General features: G+C 37.6%; 1 protein-coding gene across 2 annotated transcripts in view; it reads right to left on the reverse strand.

Annotated features, from left to right (window-relative positions):
* Positions 1-52: 52 nt before the first annotated feature.
* The window catches only part of LOC106131025 (GTPase-activating protein CdGAPr), a 42,030-nt gene continuing 27,817 nt past the window's right edge, over positions 53-14,265 (reverse strand). For both annotated transcript variants that reach the window (XM_060952906.1, XM_060952905.1), the window contains 7 exons: positions 13,423-13,561; positions 12,972-13,075; positions 9,955-10,086; positions 9,126-9,200; positions 6,580-8,544; positions 5,557-5,656; positions 53-4,611 (listed from right to left, as the gene is read on the reverse strand). In XM_060952906.1, the coding sequence (XP_060808889.1) occupies positions 5,575-5,656; positions 6,580-8,544; positions 9,126-9,200; positions 9,955-10,086; positions 12,972-13,075; positions 13,423-13,561 (2,497 nt within the window). In that variant the 3' untranslated portion in view covers positions 53-4,611; positions 5,557-5,574. The remainder of the gene's footprint in view (positions 4,612-5,556; positions 5,657-6,579; positions 8,545-9,125; positions 9,201-9,954; positions 10,087-12,971; positions 13,076-13,422; positions 13,562-14,265) is intronic.

The raw sequence follows: 14,265 nt of genomic DNA on the forward strand, positions 1-14,265 counted from the left end.
TTCGCGATTAAGACAAAAGTAGGTACTTCAGAACGAAATAAAAATCAAACAATATTTTATAATACTTTTATTGTGTATAACCCTTTGTCAGCTACACGCTACAAGCCGGTAAATCTGTTAATTTAAATATTTAAACCGTATCATACATAAACATACAAATTACAAATAGCATAGCCCTCTATCGGAGATGCTTAAAGCTCTTTTTTTAAAATTATCAGCCCCACATTGGGCCGGATGACAGAGCTTCTTAAAATATTATTATCCAATTTTGATGACTAGGGCAGTGTATTGATGGAGTCTAAATTTATTTGACTCCGTCTACCCCGTTGGGAATAAACACGTGGCTCGATATAATCATTATGTTTTGATGTAGAGAAAAAAACAATCAAAGATATATTTATTTTAAAAAATTAAGAGACCAACAAATAATTTACGTATTTGATAGCTGACATAACACCTAATTATAAAATTGTGAATAAGAAAACATAAAAGTCACGTAGGTACATTATGTACAAAGTAAATTGAAAATCTTGACCAACAAAACTGGCAAAAATCTCAATTACAATAAAAAAAAATTAAAAGCACCAACCCAAGTTTAAATTTAGAACTATGCACAAAGATGAAACCCGTCAAATCCGGCCCACCGTTCGGAATTCAAAAAGTCCGTTCGAATACAAATATTTTAAAAATAGAATCATTCAATTTCTGATTGAAACTACTCATATAACATTGGTATAAGAATTCATCGGAGCTTATTATATAGTTCACGAAATTCTTATAATTACAATGAGATTCCACGCGTAATAGTTTTAACATCAAAATTGGAAGTTTATTTTAGTATTTTACATTTACATACCATTGCGGTTGTTATGGGTAAATTACACTATAGTATTTACCGGGAAAGGGCACCTATGTCTTTTTCTAAGACTCTCTCATTTAGATAGACTCTTTAACTATGTACACGCGAAATTCTATGCGTATGATTTCAGTAGATAACCCAGTGAAGAAATAACAAACAATGTGTTTTCGCTGGCTAGATCAGGATGAATGTTTTTTTTTTATTAAAAAAAATTAACAAATCGATTTTTGATGTTAAAACTAAGACGAAAAAATACATCAAATTTATAGCGTTACAAAATATGGATCTTAGCGAATTTACAAAACGGAGATTCATTGGATACTTATTTTTATAAACATTTGGCAGAGACTGGTATGTGGATGTGTGAACCAAACACGTCTCGATTTTTTGCTTTGTGGACAGAGCTTTGTTCATTTCCAACAAAATAATTTGTGCCGTGTGATTCCCGGCACCAATAAAAAAAGAATAGGACCACTCCACCCCTTTCCCATGGATGTCGTAAAAGGCGACTAAGGGGTAGGCTTAGAAACTTGGGATTCTTCTTTTAGGCGATGGGCTAGCAACCTGTCACTATTTGAATCTCAATTCTATCATCGAGCCAAAAAGCTGAACGTGGCCCGTCAGTCTTTTCAAGACTGTTGGCTCTGTCTACTCCGCAAGAGATATAGACGTGACTATATGTATGTACATATGTCAAATAATTTGCATCATCATATCATCATTAAGTTTTGGTTCGCACATTTACATGGAAGTTATGATAAAAAAAATTCATACAAATTCTTTGAAATCAAATCACAGCGGTCCATTCTTTTTTATTATAAAACCTGCAGAACAAAATGCTGCATACCTTATACTTATAATCACGTTTTACCCTTGCGGGGTAAACAGAGCTATGAGTCTTGAAAAGCTGATAGGCCACGTTCAGCTGTTTAGCTTAATAATAGAATTGATATTCAAATAATGACAGGTTGCTAGCCCAAATAGTAATCATAAAAATGTATATACGATACGATCGTATCGATCGTCAGGAGAAAATACATTACGATATCATTAAATTAAATTATCATTTAGTATTTTTAAGGTATCTTTAGTAGGAATTTTAACTCTCAAATTTATAGGAACGTACCGCTATGAATTTGTATGAAGAATTTTACATTTGAAAAGTTACATTAATAGATGGAAATCAAAGATTCATTTCTTTATACAAACATATGTTCCTTTACATTTGAAACCTTATGATCTCTAGGTCATGTGGTCAAATTCTATATAAATTACGTAAGGTTTGAGTGAGTCTTCTTCCTCCTGGCTTTAATCCCGGTCGCATCCTCACCGCTCTGGAGAGGAGCCCGGGGTGCGCCTTTGACCATGGACCCTGGATTGGGTGAGTCAGGTTTTCACACGAAGCGACTCCCGTCTGACCTCCGCAACCTTTACAGGGGAACCTAACCCGTGTTGAATCATGGTTACACATCCAGTTGCCTGAATGTGCAGGTTTCCTCACGATGGTTTCCCTTGAGACCATCGGTCAGTATTCAAACTAATGTACATAACTTCGAGGGTCCACTTCGTTAACTAGGTGCTTTGACAAGATTTTCTGTTTTTTTACGCAAAGCGACTGTCGTCTTGCCTCCACAACCCAATAATCTAGAAATCCTGAGTGTAATACGTTTATACATACATACATATGGTCACGTCTATATCCCTTGCGGTGTAGACAGAGCCAATAGTCTTGAAAAGACTGAATGACCACGTTCAGCTATTTGGCTTAATGATAGAATTGAAATTCAAATAGTGACAGGTATACGTTTATACAAAGAAATAATTACTGTTTCCTCTTAAGTTGAAGACTTGAAGATTCGAACTTTGAATTATTATTGTCTGCGTATAATAGCGTTTATTATTTTTTACATAAATGTGCTTTTATTTACAATATTTAAGTTTCGTATTTATAATTATGTTTTGAATGGCGTTTCAAAGGTCCCGCTTAAACCAAAGAAATGATTATTATTTATTTATCTGGATTTAGAAACAGTATCGCACTATATAATGATATAAAACATAAAAAATGTGTAATTTATCGTGACACCACAACGTGAACCACAGCTTACAAAGAGAATAATGTTAAGAAAAAAAAACATACTCTATAATATGTATAATTCAAATTTTTTTTCTTCTTTTTGAGCTTTCTCTTGTAAGTATGTGGACTTAAGAGTAACTTCATCCATTCATCTCTTTTCTCTGTTATTTTTTACTTTCTGGTATTTTGTAGGCCTTTTTTATAAATAATAATTAACATTTACATGCTATGTAAATATTTTATGTTAAAAATAGTGTATTTTAATACCTTCACTGGCAGGAGCGTCATGTTATGACAACCAAATAAAAGGTTTATACTCAGGGCATCGCGAACAATTCAGATTTTGGTGGTAATAATGTTAATTAGTTTTGTTACACGGAACGCCAAAGAATTTATTGAAGTTTCCAGTCAGTTGTGTGACGTGCATACTCAAGTTTTTTCAAGAAACGCCATAATTATAAATACAAAACCGTCTAAGTGTATGTAGTTAATTCGCTAAACGATTTAATACCGCTTATAAAAATATAGTAATAAATGCATTTTTTATTTGTTTCATATGGCAACACTAAGGGTTTGCCACGCAGATTACATCATTTAGATTTCAAATATTTTTTTCTATCTAGATTCTAGGTTCTCATTCGGTTCGATACCGGTGGGGATTTCGGGAAATCAGGCTGTCAGAATAGTAAATAATGTGAAATTACTAGGAAACAGGTTCCAAAATTTTCCGAACATACATTTATAAACTTTTCTTTAACATAATGATTATTCTGTATGCGTAGCTCGCTAAAAATTTACAATTTAAAATATGAAACTCGTTTACTGTAGCAAGATGACGTAATATATTTATGATTTCCCTCGATGAACATCATCGAATTCTTAAAAATCATGAAAGCGAAAAATAACTTGTTTATTTTTAGCCAACCCATACAAGTTAAGCTTTATATTGACATTTTTTGTGTCTACTTTAGTGAAATCACTTTTTTTTGCAAACTCTAAGAAATATTTAACACATTACCATAAATACCTTTCTTTAAGAAGGTCATAGCGCCATGCTACTAAAATTTTGCAAATGAAATGAATTAAATATTATTAAATTCAATTCATTTATTCTTAATTCAGACAATACACAGTCCGTAATTAGTTATTTAGCGTTGTGATGTTTAATTATTAAAATAAAATTATATAAAAAAAGAGAGTATAAAAATAAATAGGTCAACGTAACAATTAACTTATTATTTTGGAAATATAACACATTGTATTCGATGGCATATATGAATAACTACTATTAAATTCATTAAACAGGCTTTTTAAAATTCAAATAAATAATACCTCATCAAAATTTGTGAACGAAATAAACAAGTTTATTTAATAAGATAAAAAATGATTCAATAAAAAATGTTAACTCATAATTTTCACATTTGACATAGAGTACCTATGTTTATTAAATTCCTTTGAATAAAAGTTTGAAATAGAATCATAATAATTCATCATAATTAGTCATAACTTCAGTTGCCTGTTAACATGTTATATACAAAATAATTGTTTCAAATCAATGTAATGTGTTATATGCCCAAACGAACAATAACTTAAAACTACTGAGTAATCTTTTAAATAATAACAAAACAGACGTTCTCTCCCACTTATTTGTTTGTGTGTCTGTTCATTTATATATCTGAAACAGAAAAATATTTTTGTTGAATAGGATAAAAAAAGATGACCTAACTGATATGATAAAATCTTCCTTCATAATTACGTCTATATCCCTTGCGGGGTAGACAGAGCCAACAGTTCTCAAAAGACTGAAAGGCCACGTTCAGCTGTTTGGCTTAATGATAGAATTGAGATTCAAATACATGCAAGTCTCAAAAGTTTTCGCGTGATGCGGTTACAAACATACAGACAGATATAAAGCAAGGGTATTGTAATAAGACATAATTAATTAAACAAAATGTTGTTTATTATGAGGCGGGTTCAAATTAAACGCCAGGCGGGTACAAGTTACACGCTGTGACCGTGCCAATAAACAGATACACTCTTCATTTGTTTCTTTTATAATCTATTTTATTTTATTTTTATTTTAATCTTTATTAGGGAAACAAACAGTTACGTGGTTGCCTATTAATATTATCTTATACTATGGTGCATAAACCAATAAAGTTTCCTCTGTTTACTAATACATAGTATCGAAAAGGCAAAGAAATTAATATATAGAAATTATTATAGTACCTAAGTGTGTTAAACATAAACATATTTATTACTAGAGGCCGCCCGCGACTTCGTCCGCATGGAAACCCTATCAATCCCGCGGGAACTCTGGGATAAAAAGTAGCCTATGTGTTATTCTGGGTCTTCAGCTACCTACATACCAAATTTCATGGTAATCGGTTCAGTAGTTTTTGCGTGAAAGAGTAACAAACATCCATACAAACTTTCGCCTTTATAATAGTAGTAGGATTAATTTCGTGAAAAATTAACCAAAAAGCCATTGATTAATCTCAGCAATTTTGTGTTTTTAAACTTCTTTTATATGACATTATGGATAAGTTGAACAAATCAAGGTGCAAATCTATGCAATAAAGATATTACAAACAAACAAACAAACAAACAGATGACTCACCACTGTCGTCGGCGGACGTCAACCGGAGCCGTTGCACGATTTCTGCTCAAACATGGCCGCCATGTCTCGAATGTTGTAAGACGGTGACACTTTCTCTTTCCTGTCGATATTTATATACGTTCAATGTGGATGAAGCGAAGGAAGTGTGCAGAGATCGTGGCAAGTGGACAGAGGTTGTCTCTGCCCACCCCTCCGGGAAAGAGGCGTGATTTTTTGACGGCGTCTGTGGCTCAGCGGTAGTACGCTTGTCTGTGACACCGGAGGTCCCGGGTTCGAATCCCGGCCAGGGCGTGATGAGAAAAGAACTTTTTCTGATTGTCCTGGGTCTTGGATGTTTATCTATATAAGTATTTATTATAAAATATAGTATCGTTGAGTTAGTATCTCGTAACACAAGTTTCGAACTTACTTCGAGGCTAACTCAATCTGTGTAATTTGTCCCGTATATATTTTATTTTATTTATTATTTTATGTATGTATGTTAATGCAACGCCATGAAACGCTCTTATGATGAGGGAAAACATCGAGAGGAAACCTGCACATTCAGGCAACTGGATGTGTGACCATGATCGATCCAACACGGGTTAGGTTCCCCTGCAAAGGTTGCGGAGGTCAGGCGGGAGTCGCTTCGTGTAAAAACCTGACTCTCAGAATCCAGGGTCCATGGTCAAAGGCACACCCCGGGCTCCTCTCCAGAGTGGTGAGGATGCAACCGTGACTAAAGCCAGGAGGAAGAAGACTCGCTCAAACCTTACAAAATATATAGAACTAGCTGTGCCCGCGACTTCGTCCGCGTGGAAAGGTTATTTTGGTCATCATTGAAGCCCGCAAGGATGAATTCCATTATTTCTTCGCTCCTAATAGTTGCAGCGCGATGTTATATAGCCTAAAGCCTTCCTCGATAAATGGTCTATTCAACACAAAAATAAATTTTCAATTCGAACCAGTAGTTCCTGAGATTAGCGCGTTCAAACAAACTCTTCAGCTTTATAATATTAGTATAGATAATAACAGTGAGCTCACCTATCTAACTCTCTTCTACTCGTACTGCCTCCACCGTTCTTCTCCGGACTACTCGGCGACTGTATCGTGTCCAGATTGTGACTTGACCTGGCCAGTGAGAACCTCATTCTCTGGCCAAGATCCACCGTGTTCCTCCTCTCGAACTTCGGCAAATCCTCATCCAACCTCTCGCACTCTTCCACTTCTTTCTTTAACTTTATCCTGGTCAACTGCTCAGGGTTACTCCTAAAAGACTGACTGCTATATTTCTCCCGTAAGAAGTTGCGTCTCTCCTCTTTATATTTCTCAATTCTCTCCCTGCTCAATTTCTTATCAGCGTCGAAAGGTATCAAGTTTTTTATATCCATAGGCCGTTGGACCAGACATATCTTGTTTTCCGTTATCGGCGTAACGCTACCTTTGTGCACATTCTCCTCCATGTTCAGATTGAGGTCGGGCAGAAATTTCGACGGCCGCTTGACATCTCTCACTTCTAAACTCTTTCTTCTGTCTACGTTACTCTTGTCAGTGCCGAATTCTTTCACAAACGCGTTCTCATCCAGAGATCTGGCATTGCACGAGTTTTTGGATAATTTGTACGTTTTAGGCGACACCGGGGGCGGTAGCTTCGTCTCTTTCTTTTGCTGTCTGTCCTCGTCTTTTCTTTCCAAAGTCGGGTATTTGATCTCCGCTTTGAATTTCTCGAATGTGAACGGGCCTTTCTGTTCTGTGGGACTTTCAAACCTTATCGCTAATTCTCTCACGTTCAAATTTGAAACTTTGGCTTTAACAATATTACCGTTTTCCTTCTCGGCCTCTTTATGACCGTTGTCAATCTGATTTATCTCCAAATCTTTATCGCAAATTTTCAACGTTTCAACGTTGACATTCTCAAATTCTTGCCTCGCTTCGGCGAACGCTAAATTCTCGTAATGTCTCTCTTCTTTTTCCGGCGTCTCGAGAATCATCGCGTTCACTTCCTCTATACTCTTTTTAAAGAACTTAACCTGACTATAAACATCAACATCGTCATCAAATTTCGTCTGTTCAGTTGGCGTTTCCAGAATGATAAGATCTTCATTGAAATCTTCAGGTTGGCACGCCTGTTGTGTCGGTAGACTGGCATCAGACTCGGGCACGGGCGCTTCTTCGACAATAGAAAGATTTTTCTCCAAATCTATATCCTCATACACCGAATCCCTTTCATTAGTCGGCGTATCTACATTATCTATCGTCTCATAATCTGTTTTGGTCTTAGACGGCGACCTAAAAGTAATACTGATTGTGGATTTCAACGGACTTTTTAGCGGACTACCAGGCGAGCTTTTAGAAGTGCTGGAAGATTGCAGATTAATATAATTAGGCCTGGAAAAGTTGTAGCTCTCGTACTCTTTAGTTAGGCTCATGTTGGAATAGCTGGATGAACTTTCGTGCGATGACGTCATAACTTTCAGATCACAATTCTCGTAATTGGCATCCCTCTTTTTGTCCGAATTGTGCTCGGAATTAGACGACGTTGACACGGCGGATAGTCGGTTCAAATTTTGATAGCTAACATCTGTCGAATGGCCTGGACTATGTTCTAGACTGCCGTGTGTCTCGGCAAAATTATCATTTGCAACGTTTTCGTAATCAGTCGCTTTCAATTCACATTTGAGACATTTCTCCTCACAGCAATTGTTACAACTTGAACTTTTTATTGTAATAGTGTGTTTATTGTTGTCGCTAACTTCGGAATCGCTCTCGAGTGGATCATAGACGGGTGTTATAGGCGTAACGGGACTAGAATTTATTGTGCTCGTGGTAAGGTTGCTGATAGACGAATTCTCTATGGGCCAGTCTACTTTTATGAGTGTAGAGTGATTGTCTTTGCCGTGCCAACTGAGTCTAGAGTTGATGGTTACGTTTTTGTCGTCCAAGGCGATTGGATGGTGCATGCCGCTGTATCGAGATGAGTTTTTAGTTTTGCGAGGAGAATTACGCTCTCTGAAATAGTTTTAGAAGCGTTATAAAGCTGTGTGATAGAATACTAAGCATGATTTGATGCGATTAATTCGTTATTTGTCTAATTACATTCGGCCATTCGGCAAGAAACTACAGATTGTGGTACAAAAGACAACAAAACTAAGTAATTGTTCGTATTATTTTTTTATTTGATTACAATGGCGATTATATATATGTTACTAGCTGTGCCAAACAAACAAACAAACTCTTCAGCTTTATAATATTAGTATAGATGATTATGGATAAAGATTCATAGCGAAGTGTGGTTCCCGGCACCATGAATAAAAGAATAGGACCACTTCATCTCTTTCCCATGGAAATTGTCGTAAAAAGTGACTAAGGGATAGGCTTATAAACTTGGCATTCTTCTTTTAGGAGATGGGCTAGCAACCTGTCACTATTTGATTCTCAATTCTATCATTGAGGCAAACAGCGGACACGTTCCGCTGTTGGTCTTATCGAGACCGTTGGCTCTGTCTACCCCGCAAGGGATACAGACGTGATTTTATGTATGTATTTTTCATATTGAAACCATACATATTTTGGAATGTCACAACGCTTACCTCATTTTGACATTCCCGGGTGAAGTCTGAAAGTCAGAGTTTGAAGATTTCGGACTATCTCTGTCTTTGCACAGTCTGAAACAAGATTAATTATTGATTTAATTTCATATTCCAAGTGGCGTTGGCTTGCGGCTGTGAAAAAATGCCGGTATATTCCTGTCCCGCGGGCATTTTGGGAATAGCTCTCTTAGAAACTTATAAACCAGTCTGTACGTATGTATGTCAGTACGCATGTATGTCTGTATGCATATATGTCTGTATGCATGTATGTCTGTATGCATGTATGTCTGTATGCATGTTAGTCAGTATGCGTGTATGTCTGTATGCATGTTGCTCAGTATGCGTGTATGTCAGTATGCGTGTATATCTGTACGCATGTATGTCTGTATGCATGTCTGTCTGTACACATGTATGTCTGTGTGCATGTATGTCTGTACGCATGTATGTCTGTATGCATGTCTGTCTGTACACATGTATGTCTGTACGCGTGTATGTCTGTACGCGTGTATGTCAGTACGCATGTTTGTCTGTATGTCAGTACGCATGTCTGTCTGTATGTCTGTACGCATGTATGTCAGTATGCATGTCTGTCTGTATGCATGTATGTCTGTACGCATGTATGTCAGTATGCGTGTATGTCAGTACGCATGTCTGTCAGTATGAGTGTATGTCTGTATGCATGTCTGTCTGTATGTATGTATGTCTGTATGCATGTGTGTCTGTATGCATGTTGCTCAGTATGCGTGTATGTCTGTATGTATGTATGTCTGTATGCATGTGTGTCTGTATGCATGTTGCTCAGTACGCATGTCTGTCTGTATGCCTGTACCTCTTGGCGACGTCCCCCCGGGCGGGGCTGCGCGCGCGCTGGTGCCGCTTCTCGGCGGCGGGGCGCGCGCGCGGGGACTCCCCGTCGATGTACGACAGCTGCGACAGCTGCGACTCCAGGGCGGCGCGACGGCTGGAAATAACAAATATTAATAATGTATAAGCCTTATAAAAGTTTATAGGGATTCTTCTCTTATGCCACGGGCTAGATTAATTGGAAGAGATTGCATTAGCGATGAGTCCGCCTTTGTACAATCTCCGTCTGTTTTGTGCTGTTTTGTATATTTCACTCTATCATCGTAGCTCAAATAGATAACAGTGTTTATTTAGAAAAATATAAATAACTTACCATGCCATCTATAAAGATGATATAAACATATATGATATCTGCATGTTTACTCACCAAAACTTAGACTATTTACTAGACATAAGGAGAGATTTTATTTACCTGCATCTATACATATAATAAAACTTAAACTGAACTTTGTCTGTACATTGAAGATGTTTAAGAAACAAAAATTATAAGGGGTCTTTTTAGGGTCAATAGAAGCCAAAACATTTTATTTTTTGAATTCTTGTCTGTCAGTCTGTCTGTCCGTCCGTCTGTCTGTCTGTATGTTTGTACGCGCATTACGCAAAATCTACCGAACGGATCTGAACGAAATTCGGCACAGATATAGTTAGTAACCTGGATTAGAATATAGGCTACTTTTCATCCTGAAATTCTATCAAAATTGTTTGATATAAGTAAAGTAATCATAAGTTGTTATTATTGTAATTAACTAAATTTTAAATACTCACCGAGTTGCTACGATACGAACAAAATTATACATATCACCTGTATTATATTTATGACTCATAGTTGGCAAATAAACGTTTGAATTTGAATCTCTTATGGTGCAATGAAGAGTTTTATCTATCTCTCTAGCAACCTGTCACTATTTGAATCTCAATTCCATCATTAAACCATACAATTCAACGTGACATTTCAATATTGAAAATACCGTTTCACTTGCAAATTAATTGTACGTGTTCAACTCTCCAATAGTTTAAAAAAAGACTATTGCCTCTGTCTACCCCGCTATGAGTATAGACGTGACGCACGTACCTCTCTATTTTGCCAATTTAATTTATACATGTTCAGCTCTCCAATATTACAAAAAAGACTGTCGGCTCTGTCTACCCCGCTATGAGTATAGACATGACGCACGTCACTTTACTTTGTCAATTTAATTTATACATGTTCAGCTCAGCCAATATTACAAAACAAAAGTCTATTGACTCTGTCTACCCCGCTATGAGTATAGACGTGACGCACGTACCTCTCTATAATGCCAATTTAATTTATACATGTTCAACTCTCCAATAGTTTTAAAAACGACTATTGACTCTGTCTACCCCGCAATGAGTATAGACGTGACGCACGCACCTCTCCAATATCTCCTGGCCCGTCTCAATGTCGGCGAGATTCCGTCTCGGGCTCGGCTCGAGATTGAGACTCTTTATGGCGTCTAATGGCTATATGAGTTTTATCTATTATATCTATCTAGCTAGCAACCTGTCACTATTTGAATCTCAATTCCATCATTGAGCCCATACAATTCAACGTGACATTTCAATCTTGAAAATACTGTTTCACTTACAAATCAATACGTGTTCAGCTCAGCCAACATTACAAAAAAAAGACTGTCGGCTCTGTCTACCCCGCTATGAGTATAGACGTGACGCACGTACCTCAATATTATGCCAATTTAATTTACACATGTTCAGGTCAGCCAACATTACAAAAAAAGACTGTCGGCCCTGTCTACCCCGCAATGAGTATAGACGTGACGCACGTACCTCTCTATTTTGCCAATTTAATTTATACATGTTCAGCTCAGCCAATATTACAAAAAAAAGACTGTCGGCTCTGTCTACCCCGCAATGAGTATAGACGTGACGCACGTACCTCTCTATTTTGCCAATTTAATTTATACATGTTCAGCTCAGCCAATATTACAAAAAGAAAGACTGTCGGCTCTGTCTACCCCGCAATGAGTATAGACGTGACGCACGTACCTCTCTATTTTGCCAATTTAATTTATACATGTTCAGCTCAGCCAATATTACAAAAAGAAAGACTGTCGGCTCTGTCTACCCCGCAATGAGTATAGACGTGACGCACGTACCTCTCTATTTTGCCAATTTAATTTATACATGTTCAGCTCAGCCAATATTACAAAAAGAAAGACTGTCGGCTCTGTCTACCCCGCAATGAGTATAGACGTGACGCACGTACCTCTCTATTTTGCCAATTTAATTTATACATGTTCAGCTCAGCCAATATTACAAAAAGAAAGACTGTCGGCTCTGTCTACCCCGCAATGAGTATAGACGTGACGCACGTACCTCTCTATTTTGCCAATTTAATTTATACATGTTCAGCTCTTCAATAGTTTTAAAAAAGACTATTGCCTCTGTCTACCCCGCAATGAGTATAGACGTGACGCATGCACCTCTCTATTTTGCCAATTTAATATATACATGTTCAGCTCAACCAACATTACAAAAAAGACTATCGACTCTGTCTACCCCGCTATGAGGTATAGACGTGACGCACGCACCTCTCCAATATCTCCTGGCCCGTCTCAATGTCGGCGAGATTCCGTCTCGGGCTCGGCTCGAGATTGAGACTCTTTATGGCGTCTAATGGCTATATGAGTTTTATCTATTATATCTATCTAGCTAGCAACCTGTCACTATTTGAATCTCAATTCCATCATTAAACCATAGAGTTCAACGTGACATTTCAATCTTGAAAATACTGTTTCACTTACAAATCAATACGTGTTCAGCTCAGCCAACATTACAAAAAAGAGACTGTCGGCTCTGTCTACCCCGCAATGAGTATAAACGTGACGCACGTACCTCTCTATTTTGCCAATTTAATTTATACATGTTCAACTCTCCAATATTTTTAAAAAAGACTATTTGACTCTGTCTACCCCGCTATGAGTATAGACGTGACGCACGCACCTCTCCAATATCTCCTGGTCCGTCTCAATGTCGGCGAGGTTCCGTCTCGGGCTCGGCTCCACACTGCACAGCCCCGATCCTGGAGGCGTGGAACACAAGGAGTCCTGGAAAATAATAAAAAATATGCTGATTAATGATGCTAATAAAAATGTACTTGCGTGCGAAGGTAATAAAAACAAGAAAATAGAAAACGAAAATTTTACGAAGCGCCATCTATCAAAAAAAGGGTGAACTAAACAGTAAACTCACGTGTTGCTCCACATAGTGCTGGTGCGTATCATTCTCCTCGCTGAACATGTGCAAGTCTCTCTCTTGTCAAGTGATTTCAGTCTCATATCAAACCGATCATCTCTTATTATAAACAATATCGTCAAGTAACAAATTGGCTTCACATTGAAATCCTTCACAGCGCCATCTATCAAAAACATATGGAACTAAATAGCAAACTCACGTGTTGCTCCACATAGTGCTGGTGCGTGTCGTCCTCCTCGCTGAACATGTGTAAGTCTCTCTCTTGTGGAGACAGTCTCAATCTCATATCGGCCAATTCAGCTTGCCACGGCTCGAAGTATGAGTCGCACGATGATGATCTGTCAATTATTATGTTTTTACTAGAGGCCGCCCGCGACTTCGTCCGCATGGAAATACTATCAATCACGCGGGAACTCCGGTATAAAATGTAGCCTATATGTTATTGTGGGTCTTCAGTTGCCTACATACCAAATTTCATCGTAATCGGTTAGGTAGTTTTTGCGTGAAAGTGTAACAAACATCCATACTGACATCCTGACATACTCACAAACTTTCGCATTTAGAAGGAGTAGGATTTATTAACTAAGATGGTGGAGAGTGTGCCGTGTTGTTCCCCAGGCACCGATAGAAAAAGGAATAGGACTACTCCACTAATACTCGTAAAAGACGACTAAAGGAAATGCTTATAAACTTGGAATTCTCCTTTTAGGCGATGGGTTAGCAACCTGTCACTATTCGAAACTCAATTCTATCATAAAGCCACACAGCTTAACGCGGCCTTTTAGTCTTTTCAAGACTGTTGGCTCCGTCTACTCCGCAAAGAATATAGACGTGACTATACGTATATTAATCGGCACAGGTTTGAATCCCACTTCGACCATGTATCAACGACTATTTTCAAAGTAAAGTACATTAGTTTCAACACTAACCGATGCTCTTACGGCGAGAGGAAACCTGCACATTCAGACAACTGGATGTATAACCATGATCGATCCAATACAAGTTAGGTTCCCCTGCAAAGGTTGCGGAGGTCAGACGGGAG

The sequence above is a fragment of the Amyelois transitella genome, chromosome 30, assembly GCF_032362555.1.
Source record: "Amyelois transitella isolate CPQ chromosome 30, ilAmyTran1.1, whole genome shotgun sequence".
Taxonomy (NCBI): domain Eukaryota; kingdom Metazoa; phylum Arthropoda; class Insecta; order Lepidoptera; family Pyralidae; genus Amyelois; species Amyelois transitella.